General features: G+C 38.1%; 1 protein-coding gene across 13 annotated transcripts; it reads left to right on the forward strand.

The window, feature by feature from the left end:
• The first annotated feature begins 448 nt into the window (after nt 1-448).
• wupA (troponin wings up A) lies at nt 449-12,422 on the forward strand. Of its 13 annotated transcripts, none has more exons than XM_086836788.1 (10): nt 449-562; nt 2,654-2,689; nt 3,362-3,559; nt 3,733-3,861; nt 3,931-4,054; nt 4,653-4,753; nt 10,925-10,968; nt 11,040-11,181; nt 11,307-11,349; nt 11,918-12,422. In XM_086836788.1, coding segments are annotated over exons 2-10 (798 nt in total). In that variant the 5' UTR covers nt 449-562; nt 2,654-2,674; the 3' UTR covers nt 11,920-12,422. The 13 variants fall into 13 exon arrangements, with proteins under 13 accessions (XP_086692914.1, XP_086692915.1, XP_020808416.1 ...); XM_086836789.1 differs by lacking the exon at nt 4,653-4,753 and adding an exon at nt 6,889-6,989; XM_020952757.2 differs by lacking the exon at nt 4,653-4,753 and adding an exon at nt 8,072-8,172.
• Nucleotides 12,423-16,690: the final 4,268 nt, after the last annotated feature.

Below are 16,690 nucleotides of genomic sequence, written 5' to 3' on the forward strand. Positions count from 1 at the left end.
CACAGGCAGAGGCACACCGCCATCGTGGCGATTCTCCAAGCTGCACTGCGTCCGGGAGGAGGCGGCGGCAAGGGATTCGGATACGGAACGAGCTCGGCACTGCTCCGAACGCCAGCGATCGTCAACGAGCGATGTTCGTGTGGGACGAGAACATCTCTGAACGGTTGGAACACTTTTTTTCGGTATCCATTTCGGTTTTTGGGCAATCTATTTATAGGCCTCACGCCCAGATACATGGCCAGCGTCCCGCACCCCTCCTCTGTCACCACCCCCTGCCCCTAATCCCGCCTAGCGCCCGCTCTCGGACTCGGACTCGGACTCGTTCTCGTTCTCGTTCTCGTTCTCGTTCTCCCTCTCTCTCGCCGCCGTGAAGGACGGCGGGCAGGTGGGCGGTATTGGAACGAGCGATCCGTATCTGTATCCGTTGGATAGCTGGCCGCCAGAATATAGTCTGCCGTGGATCGTCGGACCGTTCAGTCTTTTTGTGTCGTTCAGTATCATCCGATTCGTGTGATCGACAGCACAGCCGAATTTTTTTTCTTTTTTTTCTAATTCCTTGAAGGTGAGTGAGCCTGAGAAGCGGAGCCACAAACTTCAGATAGCCAGCGAATATGAACAGCATCAACAAAACCAAAAAAAAACTAAATTAAATAAATAAATGCAAACAAAATAACAATCGAATAACAATAATCATAATAATTGAAGAGCGAAAAAAAACTGTTTTTAAAAATCGAACCAAAAAAGCAACACAAAAGCAAAGACAACGAACAAAAGCCAAGTTCTGCTGGTTATATTCCATATATATATCTATATATCTAAAGGTCGTGCGCGTTTCCCTAAAGGATATATATTTTTTTTACTATTTTTTTTGCACTCAACATTTTTTATACATTTTTTTCAAGTGATGATTGATTTGAGAAAGTGTTAAACTGAACAAGAATAAAGAAAATCAAAAGAAGGAAACAAAAGCTAATGCCAAGGAAAAGCTAAACGGGACATAAATATATACTTTATTATTCTATATATTTTTCTTTTATATTTTTTTTTCAAGTTATGTAAGAAGTTGCAGTGTATGTGTGTGCGTATGTGCGTGACTGCATGTGTGTGTGTGGTGTGTGTGCGTGAAAGCTAAAAATGTATCCAACAGATACAAGATACATTTCGAAAAACAAGCCAAGAAAAGCCTGAAAGTGCCTGAAAATAGAACGAAGCGAAGCGAGAATCTTGAGAATCCCCAACGAGAGGGAAAGAGAAAAAGAAACACACACTCATACATACACATACACACACACACAAGAGGGCACGCACACTCACTCACACACAAATGCAGAGAGAGAAATATGTGGATATCTCTGACTTGACGCAATATTGGATTTAATAATTGATACGATTTTCTTGTAGCTTTTTTTTGTTGTTGTATATTTTTTTACTTATAAACAAAAGTGTGTGTGTGTGTGGGGAGCATGCCATATTTTTTCTTGCCTCCCAAAAAGAAAAAAATCTTTGTATCTATCAACAGGTTTATTTTTAAATCGCACACAGACACTAGATACAATAGAATCTCTCGCACTCGCACTTTGCCTGTGTGTTCAGATCCTACATAGTCTATATATCTAAAATATATATTCTCTGCAGACAGATCGCCGAAGGTCGCCATTGTCAGAAGATTTTTTTCTCTTCACGCCTTACCTTCGTCGCCAAAGGTGCGACACTATACATATATAAATATATATATTTTATATATATAAATAAACCCTCTGGGCCCTGACCATATGGCAAAATTGAGCCACAAAAATAATGTCTATCGTCTATACATTATTACGAAATAATTCACAAAGTATATTTACTTGGGAAATGTACAAATTCTTTAGTTTATTTCATTGAATTCAAGATATTTAGGATATAGAAAAGACAGAAAATCAGAAATTACTTCAAAAATAAGCTGTAAAAGGTGAAAGCCTTATTCATAAAGTCTTTTTGGAGAAAAAAACATTCATTATAGGGTTTAATTTTTCCATTTACGAGTCTTTAAAATCCATAAATTATATAGAAAATAATCAAAAAAACGAGAAAAACAAGTATGTAGGCTCCCACATCGTTAACTTTCTTAATGAAACTCCAAAAAATTCACTAAGTTCAAGGATCTCTCTCTCTTCTAACCATATCTCAATCTCTGCAGATCCTAAAACAAATCCATGCTATTCCTTGGCATTCATTTGTAATCGGATATCAAAGAGCAAAAAGTGGTTCGCCCACGCAACAGTAAATAGACGAGAGAATGAGAGAGAGAGCGCTCTCTCGCAAGAGAGAGTGATCTGTGACTGCTCCCATATACGGCATGGCCACCGCTGCGTATACGTAATATGCCGCTATATACATTGCGCATACGCACTGTGGTCACCGCCTTCTGTGTATTCGTGGGCGTTTAACAGAGAGACAGACAGAGAGAGAGAGTCAGTGATTTATGGATTATACATATATAAGATAGCTGTGCATAGATATATAGATATATAGATATATAGATATATAGATATATTCATATATATAGGACAATTGGGAATGATGTCATCGAACATTTCCATTCAACATTCACCTCCAGTTTCCAGCACCTTGAGCTCACCTCTCGCTTTCCTTCTCTGTTCCTTACTTGCAGTAACCAAAAACACAAATCAAAATGGCTGATGATGAGGTGAGGTGAGTATCGCTGAACCAAAGGGTTTAAACCCAAGGGCTTTTTCGAATTGAAGTTGAATTAACAATCGCTTTCCCTTTCCCCCCGGTTTTCACCTGCAGTAAAGCGTTATATCTTCACTGTACAAGCATCGACACCGGCATCGGGCTTGGACTGGGCTAAGAAACGGATGGCATTCGCTGGATATATGGATACGGTTGAGGTAAGGAAGAGTTCTATCGCCAGGCAACCCCCCGGCACAATGCCTTGCTCTTGCCACCCACAGGATCGCTCTACAGCCCGCCCGCTTCCCAACTATCGCTTAAGGATCAATTCCCTGCCGCCACCGACACCGATAATGATAATCAACATCAATGCTATGTCTGTTATCGTTAGTGTGTGTCCTCTGCCTTGCCTTTTTTCTGTCCTTGTCACTGTCACTGTTACTGTTTCCGGTTCCGGTTTGTGAGCGAAGAAGCTGCTTAAATAATAGCTTAAATAATTAAAAGTAAAGTAAATACAATATGCTCAGGGTCTCCTCTTTTTTAAGAGAAAGTTTACCCTCAGTCCATTCTTTTCCTGAACTATTTAATGCCAATTTTGACAGCTTTCTCTCGTGCATAACCATCCGCTTCTGTTTATTTCTATATATTATAGAATCTAATCCTAGATCCTTTCATTTCTTTACAGAAAAAGGCAGCAGCTCCGGCCGCAGCTCCTGCAGCGGCGGCAGCGGCCAAACCGGCGGCTGCGGCACCAGCAGCGCCGGCAGCAGCTGCCAAACCAGGAGCGGCACCGGCTGCCAATGGCAAGGCGGCGCCTGCTGCTGCTGCCGCACCCGCCGGTCCGCCCAAGGATCCCAATGATCCCAAAGTGAAGGCCGAGGAGGTACACTTGTGTACGTGTGTGCCAGTAACCGTATCCGTGTCCGTCTACGTAACCGTGTCCCGTTTCGCGTCCATGTAACCGTGCCGTGCCGTTTGCGACTGTCCAGTTGGATGTGGAAAACAAAAGGCTTGGACGATGCTGACTCCGATTGTTCTTGTGTCTCAATTTTACAGGCTAAGAAGGCTAAACAGGCTGAGATCGAGCGCAAGCGTGCCGAGGTGCGCAAGCGCATGGAGGAAGCCTCCAAGGCCAAGAAGGCCAAGAAGGGTTTCATGACCCCAGAGAGGAAGAAGAAACTCAGGGTAAGTTTTGGCTCTTAGCTGATTATCCTGATGGGATTCAAATTAACCAACGAATCTCCATATCCACAGTTGCTGCTGCGTAAGAAAGCCGCTGAGGAGCTGAAGAAAGAACAGGAACGCAAAGCGGCTGAACGTAGACGCATCATTGAAGAACGTTGCGGCAGTCCCAGGAATCTCAGCGATGCCAGCGAAGGTGAGTTGCCTCGGTCCACGAGTTTTCCGGTGCTAAACCACAAACCCGGTTGGTCAGCTGCACGGCAGGCATTCATTTGAAGCTGGAACCCCTGCCCTGCAGCTGCCGCCGGGTAATGACATAAATAATGATGATGATAATAATGAATGAAAACCAGATAATGGAAATAAAGCGAATCAATCAATAAGAAGAGCGGCAGATGGATCTAACACATCCGTTTGTCGCAAATTAACTTGAATCGATAATTGAAAGTTGAACAAGTGTCATCTATCGCATACATACACAACACACCATCACACACACACACACACTCAACCATTACATAACACACAAGGACACAAGCACTAGCAATGTCCTGCTCTGCAGGATAACCGATTACCCGCAACACCAACGGATCTCAGCGTCGCAGAGGAGCCTTCTTCACTAGTCTTAACCACACTGTGTTGAACATATGTATCTAAATGTGTCTCTATTTCTATCTCTCTTTGTCTGTCGATATCCCATTCCAACACACACCCCACTCCAATACCACAATACACCAATATACACCAAAAACACCAAAATACACCACCCAATCTCCAATACCCAATGAGAACAGACACACTCAAAACTCTGATCAAGCAACACTATGACAGGATTAATAAATTGGAGGACCAGAAATATGATCTTGAGTATGTTGTTAAACGCAAGGATGTTGAGGTACACATACACCACCAATTTTTTTATGCGCCTCCTAAATACGCCTTAAGTCTATCCTCGATCAAAATCAAATATCTCGAGCTCTCTTAACGCTTAACAACAACAACAACTACAACAATAAACACCTTCTGTTAGCTGTCTCTATCTATCTACTATCTCTATATCTTTTGTCTCTTATATATATATATATCTTATATATATCTAAATCTTGATTGTATAATACACTAGATGTTCGTGGAATTGTTATGGCCCGAACTAAGCACTAAAACTGTACAGAATACTCAATAGCTATAGCTCACCCCCCGATAACAGGTCTCTTTCTATATGCAGGAAAGTGTATATGTTAGGTCTCTCTCTCTCTATATATATATATATATATCTCCCTCACACAAACAATACAAATATACACAACCACTCCAGAACACTCCCACACCATTCTTCAGCCACCAGAAAACACACAAACACTCGACACATACTGTCCAGATCGAACCCCCTGATAACCACACTTCGTTCCCCAGATACTCTTCAGAAAGTTTGTCAGGACTATCACAGTAAGATACTGAAATTGGAGTCCGAAAAGTACGATCTCGAGCACGAAGTAGCCAGAAAGGACTTTGAGGCAAGCAGCCAGTTGATACAGTTGATGCTACAAATATAGTTTCCATCTCTCGCAGATCTCGTAGAACTTGTCGATAACTCTTTTTAGATTGACACCATCGCACACCAGCCCCAAAGATATATGCAAATATTACGGAGCTGTGCCCCATCTCCGGCAACTCAACTATCTCAATACGTATTTGTGTGTGTGTCCGGGTGTCTCTTCTGTTTTTTCTTTTTTGTCCAGCGGACTAGCAAATTTGTAGTAGTTAACCCCAATGGGGGGAAGAACTGTGCCCCAGCGAGAGGCCATTTCCCCGAATATATCGCGGTGTCTGGGCACCCGAGAATAGATGATCGCACTTGTAGAGCACAGTATATACCATATAGAAAGTAGAGCCCTAGTCTCAACGCAGCTAACCCCTAAGATAAGAGCCTTCAGATCGGGATCCACAAATATTTATACGGGGACCGATCGAAAGTAACTTTGCCGCCTTCAAGTACTAAACAATACGAAATAAAAAACAAATGATTAGAAAACCCAAGCCGAATGCAACAAATGCCGAGACAATAGACCTTTTTTGATGTCACCGTATTTGTGTGCGACTTATTTTGCTTTTTGCGGCTTTAGCTTTAAGCTTTCTTTTGTGGCTACACAAGATTTTTTGGCTTTTTAATGTAGCAAACACAAAATGTGTGTTACTTTTTTGTATTTTTGTGATTTTGTTCAACAATAAAAGCTTCTACTAATACTAAACTAAATTAATAAATTAATTAATAATCATAAAAAACCAAAAAAACGTAAACAAGAAGGGAATGTTCTTTAGGATCTGAGGAAAGTTTAACCAAGAGGTTAGGGCCAACCACGTACAGTCATCTCAGAGGTACAGTCACGCACCAAAAACAAGTACAAACACCGATACCGTCACAGACTTTTACACTTCATGTTGCACGCAAAAACGAAACACTGTCTTTACATCTAGAACATACTATTTGTAGGTGATAAAGAACTCAAGTTCAATCTATAACTTTATATTAATCAAATCTTAATCTAATCCTTCTTTTTCTCGAAAACGCGCCAACCAAAACCAAATCGAACTATCGAACAAACAAAACCAACAAACAAAATCAAATCGAAACAAATACAAATTTAATGCGTCGTTGTCGTCGTCTCTCTCTTTTTCTATCTATCTATCTCTATCTATCTATCTTTCGCACTCTTTCTATCTTTATCTGTATGTCTTTAACTCTGTTTCTATCTCCATGAAACTCCTTTCTTTTACCCCACCCTCTCTATCTCTCACTTACTCACTCTCTCTCTCTCTCTTTCTCTTACTTTCTCCACACTCTTTCACTCTCTATCTGTATCTATCTCTCTCTCTCTCTCTTCTTTGATCCGTACCCGACACACCCACACGCACACACGCAATACATACGAACACGCACAACCGACACTCGCACATTAAAAACCGAAACAAACTTTGTCGTTACGTCTTCTCAATCACGTTACGCCAACGCGACGTTACGTTTTACCGCAGCCGAACTGCAAACAGTATGCAAACAATATTGGCAACGCCTTTACAATTTGGAGGGCGATAAGTTTGATTTAGAACACGTGCAGAAAGTCAAGGCCCAAGAGGTAAATTCCCCAAGATTTACAAAACAAGTTTTGCCCATGCACCCAAAAATAAACAAAAAAAACGAATACGAAAACATAAAAAAAAGAAACCAAAATCGAATGTTTTTTTCTTACTTTTTTATCAAGCCAAAAAAATACCAAAAAAAAAAAAAAACAATATAAGATATTATATATAAATCGATTATTAATCATAACTTTACTTTACAATTATGCCCTTGATATTTAATTACTTGATTTCATTTCTAAATATTTCCTAATCATATTTTTAGTTTTTTACTGCGATACTTCTGTTCGTTTTACCTAATTTTGATATTGTTTTAACTGCGCTAAACTACAGAAAAAATACAAAAAACAAAATATCAGAGAGATCTTCTCGCATCGGCGAGTGCTTCAAACAGATTGGCGGCAGCGGCGGAGGAAACTGTACCCAGTCCGACCGTGTACATACATCTGTCCGTCCGGAAGCGGACTGATCCAAGGACACTGTTTCCCCCGTTTCCCCGTCGCCGCCGTCATCCCCCACCAAGCCACTTCTTCGGTCCGCCGAAATGGAAGCTTGTAGGACTGTCTAAGGACTTACCTTTGACTAATTGTCACTTTGAACTAAACCCGAATAATAAGGACTCGACAAAAGAGACAATAACGTAAACCGTAACGATCGCTTCCGTTCCATTCCGTCTCGGTCCGTCCCGGTCCGTTCCGTTCTGCTCCGATGTGTTCTGTTTCCCAATATCAAATCAGAACAGAAACCGAAAAAACCAAGCGAAAAATCGAAGAATTGAAAACTCATCGAACACATAACATCTAATGAAGCTGCGAAACAACAAACGATAAGTTATATATCGATAAACATTATTGTGATAAACCAAAAGAAAACTCTATAAACAGTAAATGCCAAATCATAACTACTTTTAGTCATACCTAGATTTAGAACTTGTTTACCAAAAAAAAAACGTCGATCGCCGATATAAGAAAACCAAAATTAAAGAACATATATTATTTATTTTTACAACAACAAAAAAATAAGAAACCAACTAAAAATCAATCAAAACCAAATCCCGAAAAATAAAATGTTTTTGCAGGCGAATTGCAAGAGATTTGCGAAGAGTATTACGAGCGTATGTATATTTGTGAAGGCCAGAAATGGGATCTGGAATACGAAGTCAGGAAAAAAGACTGGGAGGTACTGCAACAATTTCAATTTAAACGTTCAATTCTCGTTCTCAATCAATCAAAATCAATGTCAAAAACTCTGAATACAAAAGAACAACCAACCAACCAACCAACCAACAAAACTCACCCAAAGACAGAATGCAACAAAATTGTATCAAAAACTAAAAATTGAATCGATTTTCTAAAGTATTCATTTGAGTTCTAGTATCATGTTCGTTTCCGTTCCGTTCCGTTCCAGTTCAGTTCAGTTCCGTTGTTTCTTTCTTACTTGTTGAATGCGCATCAAAAAACATGTCTCTTAGTTTGTATCTGTTATACTTGACTGTTTCACAAAACAAAACAAAAAAAAATTAAATAAAAACCTCTTCCGCCCCAACGCCCGTATATGTATGTGTATATACAGAAGCATATATGTATGTATATGGGTGTCATGGGTGCACTTCTGTGACTATTTATTCGTACTACTCCCCGTTCGATTTCAATTTCAATTTCAATTTTAACTCACGTTTAAAGCCGAAAGACTCAAAAGACGGAAACACAGTGATCGCTGAGAAAGCGAGGATTGCCAACAAATCGTTATCGAATCTATCGACCCACTCAACGCATTTCCGGTCCACTGGCGTTCAGAGTATGATCAGTGGCAAAATGGCACTCAGTGGGGTTTATGTCCGAACATGATGTGAGATTAAGTCTGCTCCCAAGCACACACAAGTCACTGGCACCGCCACTCCCCTCCTCCTTTCATTTCAAATTACTCAATTAAGCTGGCAATCCAAGTACGCTCATCAGTCACAACTACAATGCACCCCTCTCTCTCGATATCCTTTGAAACAAGAAAAACGATTTACAATATGCGATAAGCGATAAACGATAAACGCATTAAGACAAAAACAAGAACAGAAACTAGCAATGTAGTATTAGTAAATTGCACAACTACAACAACAGCAAGATAACTATAGTTTGTTGCACCATTTGTGAACTTTTGTTTTGTGTGTGTGTTACTTCTCTTTTTTTCTCTAACTGTAACCAACAAATTTGTTTGTGCCGCTGTCGTCGCGTTACAGCCACTACTATTCAACTGCACTTTAGTCTGTGCGTCCGATCCACAAACACAATTACAATTAAACAATTAAACAATTACAATCACAACAAGCAACACCAGCACAACTTAAAAAGTACAGTCACGCTCACAGATACACAGCACACGACACGATTCGCAAAGCAATGCACGCACGCACGCGACATTTTGCATGCATCAGTACAAAAAAATATACAAAGAAACAAAATTAATGAAACACACAAAAAATACAATCTACAAAATATAAACAAAAACAAACGAAACGACCGACAAAGCAGCAAAAGCAGCCAAGAATCCTCAATCCCGATCAGCCACGCCCTCTAGAGCCCTCTCTGCCCTGCCACCAAATCTGTTCCCCGCACTTCATTGTAAATAATGTCTGTGTAAATTATTCTCATTGCCGCTCACACTCTGTCTATCTCTCTCTCTCTGTTTTTCTGTCACTCTTTTTCTGTGTTTTTCTATTACTCTCCTGACCGCGAAAAGCCGCCAAAGAAAATAAATAAAACATAGATCAAAAATCAAAAAAAGAAAAGCAAAGCAAAAAAGAACCGAATTCCAAAGTTGAAAAGCATAAATGCCAAGCGTCGATTACTTCTCGATTGAAAATCACTTAATGCTAGCCTACTAAACGTGATATACCGATTACCGATACCGATTACCGTTACACGATTACCCGCCAAGAATCTGCGTGCGCAGCCGAACAAACAAATCGAAAGAAAGAGAAAAGAAAAGAAATAAGCAGAGCAGGAAATGCAACACAAAACAAAAATAACGAAGGGGAGCAAGCAGAGGAGGCCTGGTTATTAGCGCTTCGATAACGATCACAATAAGCAGTACCTCAGTACCCCACCAGTCGCCCAAAATGGGGCTTTTTAGTCTCAGCTTCCGTTTCAGTTCCAGTCTACGTTTCCATTTCCATTCCAGTTGTAGTATGAGGCCAACGTCGCTCGATCTGTCCCATCCAATCAGACTCTCACGCCCTCTCTATCACTCTGTCGCTGTCTCACTCTGATTCTCTGTCTCTCTGACTCTCCGACTCTCTGTCTCTGTGTCTGTCTAGTGTATATATGTATAAACGAAACAAATACTCTCTATAAAACTACAAATAAAGCATTAAAGCAAAAGCAATCGACATTTGGATGTTATGCTGTTCAAACAACGAGAGGCGCGAGCTGAAAATTCCCCCGATAAAAGTAGATCCAATCCACGATTATCCGAACCAACCAATCAAAAACCGCAACCAAACGCAATTACCACTATCCTCGTCTCGCTCCCACTAGGCAGTTTTAGACCACTGAGAACTTGGCTCGTATGGCTGGCTCGCTCGCTCGCACGCACTCACTCACCACTCTCTCTCTCTCGCACGCCAGCACGTAATAGTAGTAGTAGTAGTAGAAGTAGTACTAAGTAGTAATAGTAGTTAGTACTAGTAACTAATTAGCATTAGCAATGGTAGAGTATTATATGTCTCTGCATCCCGTTTCCTGTGTACCCTTTGCATGTTTGCTCGCAAAAAAATCGAAAAACCGAAGCCAAACTTCTTCCAGCAGCATTTTGATTTTGATAGTTGCCCGCCGTAGCTGTAGCAATATGTGTCGATAGACCGATTGCCAACAAATCGATGATCTTTAACTAATGGAATATCATTTTTCTTCCCAACTCTCTCCCTCGATCAATGCAGATCAACGATCTCAATGCCCAAGTTAACGATCTTCGCGGCAAGTTGTAAGTACATCCCAGCCAATTCGATAGGAAATGGATTATTAATCAAATCTTCTCCACCTTCAATCCTGCAGCGTCAAGCCAGCCCTGAAGAAGGTCTCCAAATACGAAAACAAATTCGCCAAGCTGCAGAAGAAGGCCGCTGAGTTCAACTTCCGCAACCAGCTGAAGGTGGTGAAGAAGAAGGAGTTCACGCTGGAGGAGGAGGAGAAGGAGGTAAGTTTCGATACGGGTAACCGCTGGGGGAGAAAATCAATCTCTAATTAATCTCTACTCGACGTCGTGACAACATTACACCGATCTTTATATCTGATATCTATATCTCTCCTGCGACTTTTTAGAAAAAGATAAAAGATGCCGCTGTGCTAAAGCAAGCCAAAAAGTGTAAGAACCTGAGTGTGTGATCCAGAACCAGAATCCTTCTGTTATGTCTTGAGCACCCGTGTGCACTGCACCCGCTCTATATATGTCTCTCTATATATATCTCTTTTGTCGCACACTGATCCGTATCCGAATCTGTCCTCTCTACGATCTTTAGTCAGTAGTTATAGTGACTCACACTCTCTGTTTTTGATTTTAAACACACAAAAAACGACACACATCAAATGTTGAAGGTCAATTTGATCGATATTTATCCATAATATCATAATTATATCGAAAATAAAGGATGGTAAATTCTCCTATTCCATAATCTTAATCAAGATCATCAAGTTGACCTACTTATTGTATCCAAATCTCTATTTTTTTACGACGCACTCTCGTCACTTGTAAATGTAGATCCCAGACACAATGTAGTTTTTAGTGCCGGCACCGAGCATCCAGATGTTGTATGTGGCCAGCGACTATGATTAATATCCTTACTAATTACGATATATTTTCTCGATTCTCATTCGTTTTTGACCACCATGATCGATCGATCCACACCCATCCAACCGATGACCCAAACGAGCAGAAGAAACCCGACTGGTCCAAGGGCAAGCCCGGCGATGCCAAGGTGAAGGAGGAGGTTGAGGCCGAAGCTTAAGTGTCCACACGTCCACTAGTGTCCACTATTGACCCGTGACTCCCGCCCTAAACAATAATTGAAATTATTTACAACAATTATCTGAAGCAATACCATTTATATCAATCTATTAATACAATATATATTTACAAATATATATGCATGTATATATCTCGCCAATATATATGTGTCACAATGGATTTTGAACAGAAATGAAGTCAATAAACAACAACAGCAACAGCAACAACAAATAAATCAACTCAAAGATTAAAAATCAAACTCAGACTCAGACTCAAACTCAAACTCAAACTCAACTGCTACAAATAATTCAAATCAACGATTCAAACAACAGCCAAACATCTGAACACCTTGATGAATTATTGATTATATTTCATTATTTACAAATTATATTTTTTAATGTAAATTAAATTAAATTACAAAAAAAAGAAACAAACAGCAGAGTCTCGCACATTCTTTCTATATGTCTAATATCTATCGCTAACTCTCCGATCCATTGATCATTATTCTCACACAACAAACACCAGACACACTCAATAAGGGGGGTTATCTTTTTTCACAATAAACTTTCAGGTCTATTCTAATTTATATTAGAAAGAATTTTAAAATGGTTTCTTGGTAGTAGTATTTACTTCGTTTAAAGGAATATTTAAAGGCAAAACAAGCCATGTGGAAATACAAATTAAAATTAGCATATTATGATTATCCCATTTTTTGCACCTTTCACTGCAGATTTCCTGATAATATATTTATTTCGCTTCATTGCATTTATGAAATGGTTGCATTAACTTTCATTCGAGTGACTGCGATTCTAATTACGCAAACCAAAGACCACTCTCTTTGGGTGGTGCGAAATAAAATAAATATATGGATATTCAGATACTTGACATTAATAAAATAAAATCATTTCAGAGTGTGTTTTACTGGTTTTCTGGCAAAGAGCAGAATTTTCTGTTCATAAATAAAAATACTTGTGCATTTATTGCATATTTCTCAGGCAAGTAATTAATTATTTAAGTCCTTTTGTGTTTATAGGTAATTAATCTTCTTCCTTTCGGTTTTAATTTTTTGAAAATTTGACTTCTATAGCTCAAAGAAGCTGGGGTCGGAAAAAATTTTTTTTTTTGAAATTTGAAAGCTGGAATCGTTTGCCCATCGTTTGCCCATGTTTGCCCACCTTTTACTTTTTTTTGCCCACGTCCAGTTTTGAAAATATTCGACTTTGAAAATTTTCATCATTTTTCGAAAAACCAAAAGTTGACTTTTTTCAAAATTTTTTTTTGGAAATCGCAATAACATCGTTTGCCCACGTTTGCCCACCCTTTAGAATTTTGAAAAAACTTCAAGTTTAGAAAATTTTCAAAATTGTACTGGGAAATTTTGAATTTTAAAATTTTGAAAACTAGAATCGTTTGCCCATTCGTTGCCCATGTTTGCCCACCCTTTACTTTTTTTTGACCACGTCCAGTTTTGAAAATATTCAACTTTGAAAATTTTTCAAAATTATAACGTTTGCCCACCCTCTAAAACTAAATATTTTTAACAAAGAACGTTTGCCCACCTCTTAAAACTAAATAAAATCGTTTGCCCACCCCCTAAAATTAAATATTTTTAACAAAAAACGATTGCCCACCTCTTAAAACTAAATAAAATCGTTTGCCCACCCCCTAAAATTAAATATTTTTAACAAAAAACGATTGCCCACCTCTTCAAACTAAATAAAATCGTTTGCCCACCCCCTAAAATTAAATATTTTTAACAAAAAACGATTGCCCACCTCTTCAAACTAAATAAAATCGTTTGCCCACCCTTTAAAATTAAAAAATTTCGTTTGCCCACCCCTTAAAATTAAATATTTTTAACAAAAAACGATTGCCCACCTCTTCAAACTAAATAAAATCGTTTGCCCACCCCCTAAAATTAAATATTTTTAACAAAAAACGATTGCCCACCTCTTCAAACTAAATAAAATCGTTTGCCCACCCTTTAAAATTAAAAAATTTCGTTTGCCCACCCCTTAAAATTAAATATTTTTAACAAAAAACGATTGCCCACCTCTTCAAACTAAATAAAATCGTTTGCCCACCCCCTAAAATTAAATATTTTTAACAAAAAACGATTGCCCACCTCTTAAAACTAAATAAAATCGTTTGCCCACCCCCTAAAATTAAATATTTTTAACAAAAAACGATTGCCCACCTCTTAAAACTAAATAAAATCGTTTGCCCACCCCTTAATTTTAAGTATTTATATTAAAAAACGTTTGCCCATGTCTTAAAATTAAATATTATCGTTTGCCCACCCCTTAATTTTAAGTATTTATATTAAAAAACGTTTGCCCATGTCTTAAAATTAAATATTATCGTTTGCCCACCCCTTAATTTTAAGTATTTATATTAAAAATCGTTTGCCCATGTCTTAAAATTAAATATTATCGTTTGCCCACCCCTTAATTTTAAGTATTTATATTAAAAATCGTTTGCCCATGTCTTAAAATTAAATATTATCGTTTGCCCACCCCTTAATTTTAAGTATTTATATTAAAAATCGTTTGCCCATGTCTTAAAATTAAATATTATCGTTTGCCCACCCCTTAATTTTAAGTATTTATATTAAAAAACGTTTGCCCAACTCTGAATATTAAATAAAATCACTTAATGTGTTATGTTTACAATTGTTAAATCCGTAATATCGGTTGCAGAAAGTACTTGTTACGAAAAAAAAAAAATATTACAAAATTATTATAAAATCTGGTTTGGAATTGGTTCAAATTGCTACGTTATAAAAATTCTACTACAAATTTTACAATTCAATTTTTTTAGTTTTTTAATTTTGCATTAAACATACCAGCTATTGCCGAAAAACATCTAACGACAGGTGCCAGGACAAAAAAACACTACTGCCTCAAACATGTTGCAGACAGAGTGGCGGCCATACGATACAAGTCGTTGTTGCAGAATTGTGATCCCGAAACTTTATGATTGCTACCGCCTATCTGACGCCAAAATTTCAGTGGAATATTTCTTACAAAGTTTCACGCATCAATGATCGCAACCGAGAGTCGTCTGGGAAGACTTCATGTGGCGCCTCTGCCTGCGTATGCCAGACCATACAAAATGTGGGACTACCTGAGGCAAGGACTTGCTGGCGCCATGTATAAAGATGGGAATATCTGCATATTAGAATACAGGGATCTATATATGTAAATACTACTAAATAATAGACGTAAAGGCGCCACATGAAGTCTTCCCAGACGACTCTCGGTTGCGATCATTGATGCGTGAAACTTTGTAAGAAATATTCCACTGAAATTTTGGCGTCAGATAGGCGGTAGCAATCATAAAGTTTCGGGATCACAATTCTGCAACAACGACTTATATCGTATGGCCGCCACTCTGTCTGCAACATGTTTGAGGCAGTAGTGTTTTTTTGTCCTGGCACCTGTCGTTAGATGTTTTTCGGCAATAGCTGGTATGTTTAATGCAAAATTAAAAAACTAAAAAAATTGAATTGTAAAATTTGTAGTAGAATTTTTATAACGTAGCAATTTGAACCAATTCCAAACCAGATTTTATAATAATTTTGTAATATTTGTTTTTTTTTTCGTAACAAGTACTTTCTGCAACCGATATTACGGATTTAACAATTGTAAACATAACACATTAAGTGATTTTATTTAATATTCAGAGTTGGGCAAACGTTTTTTAATATAAATACTTAAAATTAAGGGGTGGGCAAACGATTTTATTTAGTTTTAAGAGGTGGGCAATCGTTTTTTGTTAAAAATATTTAATTTTAGGGGGTGGGCAAACGATTTTATTTAGTTTTAAGAGGTGGGCAATCGTTTTTTGTTAAAAATATTTAATTTTAGGGGGTGGGCAAACGATTTTATTTAGTTTGAAGAGGTGGGCAATCGTTTTTTGTTAAAAATATTTAATTTTAAGGGGTGGGCAAACGAAATTTTTTAATTTTAAAGGGTGGGCAAACGATTTTATTTAGTTTGAAGAGGTGGGCAATCGTTTTTTGTTAAAAATATTTAATTTTAGGGGGTGGGCAAACGATTTTATTTAGTTTTAAGAGGTGGGCAAACGTTCTTTGTTAAAAATATTTAGTTTTAGAGGGTGGGCAAACGATTTTATTTAGTTTGAAGAGGTGGGCAATCGTTTTTTGTTAAAAATATTTAATTTTAAGGGGTGGGCAAACGAAATTTTTTAATTTTAAAGGGTGGGCAAACGATTTTATTTAGTTTGAAGAGGTGGGCAATCGTTTTTTGTTAAAAATATTTAATTTTAGGGGGTGGGCAAACGATTTTATTTAGTTTGAAGAGGTGGGCAATCGTTTTTTGTTAAAAATATTTAATTTTAAGGGGTGGGCAAACGAAATTTTTTAATTTTAAAGGGTGGGCAAACGATTTTATTTAGTTTGAAGAGGTGGGCAATCGTTTTTTGTTAAAAATATTTAATTTTAGGGGGTGGGCAAACGATTTTATTTAGTTTTAAGAGGTGGGCAATCGTTTTTTGTTAAAAATATTTTATTTTAGGGGGTGGGCAAACGATTTTATTTAGTTTGAAGAGGTGGGCAATCGTTTTTTCTTAAAAATATTTAATTTTAGGGGGTGGGCAAACGATTTTATTTAGTTTTAAGAGGTGGGCAAACGTTCTTTGTTAAAAATATTTAGTTTTAGAGGGTGGGCAAACGTTATAA

The sequence above is a fragment of the Drosophila serrata genome, unplaced genomic scaffold (genome assembly GCF_035046125.1).
Source record: "Drosophila serrata isolate PLE 108 unplaced genomic scaffold, ASM3504612v1 contig_293, whole genome shotgun sequence".
Lineage (NCBI taxonomy): Eukaryota > Metazoa > Arthropoda > Insecta > Diptera > Drosophilidae > Drosophila > Drosophila serrata.

Bases quoted from the DNA above. Each gene is read 5' to 3' on its own strand.
- wupA (XM_020952755.2), top strand. The intron at 3,862-3,930 runs GTAAGTTTTGGC...CCATATCCACAG, and splicing joins AGAGGAAGAAGAAACTCAGG to TTGCTGCTGCGTAAGAAAGC. The intron at 4,055-4,652 runs GTGAGTTGCCTC...CAATGAGAACAG, and splicing joins TCTCAGCGATGCCAGCGAAG to ACACACTCAAAACTCTGATC.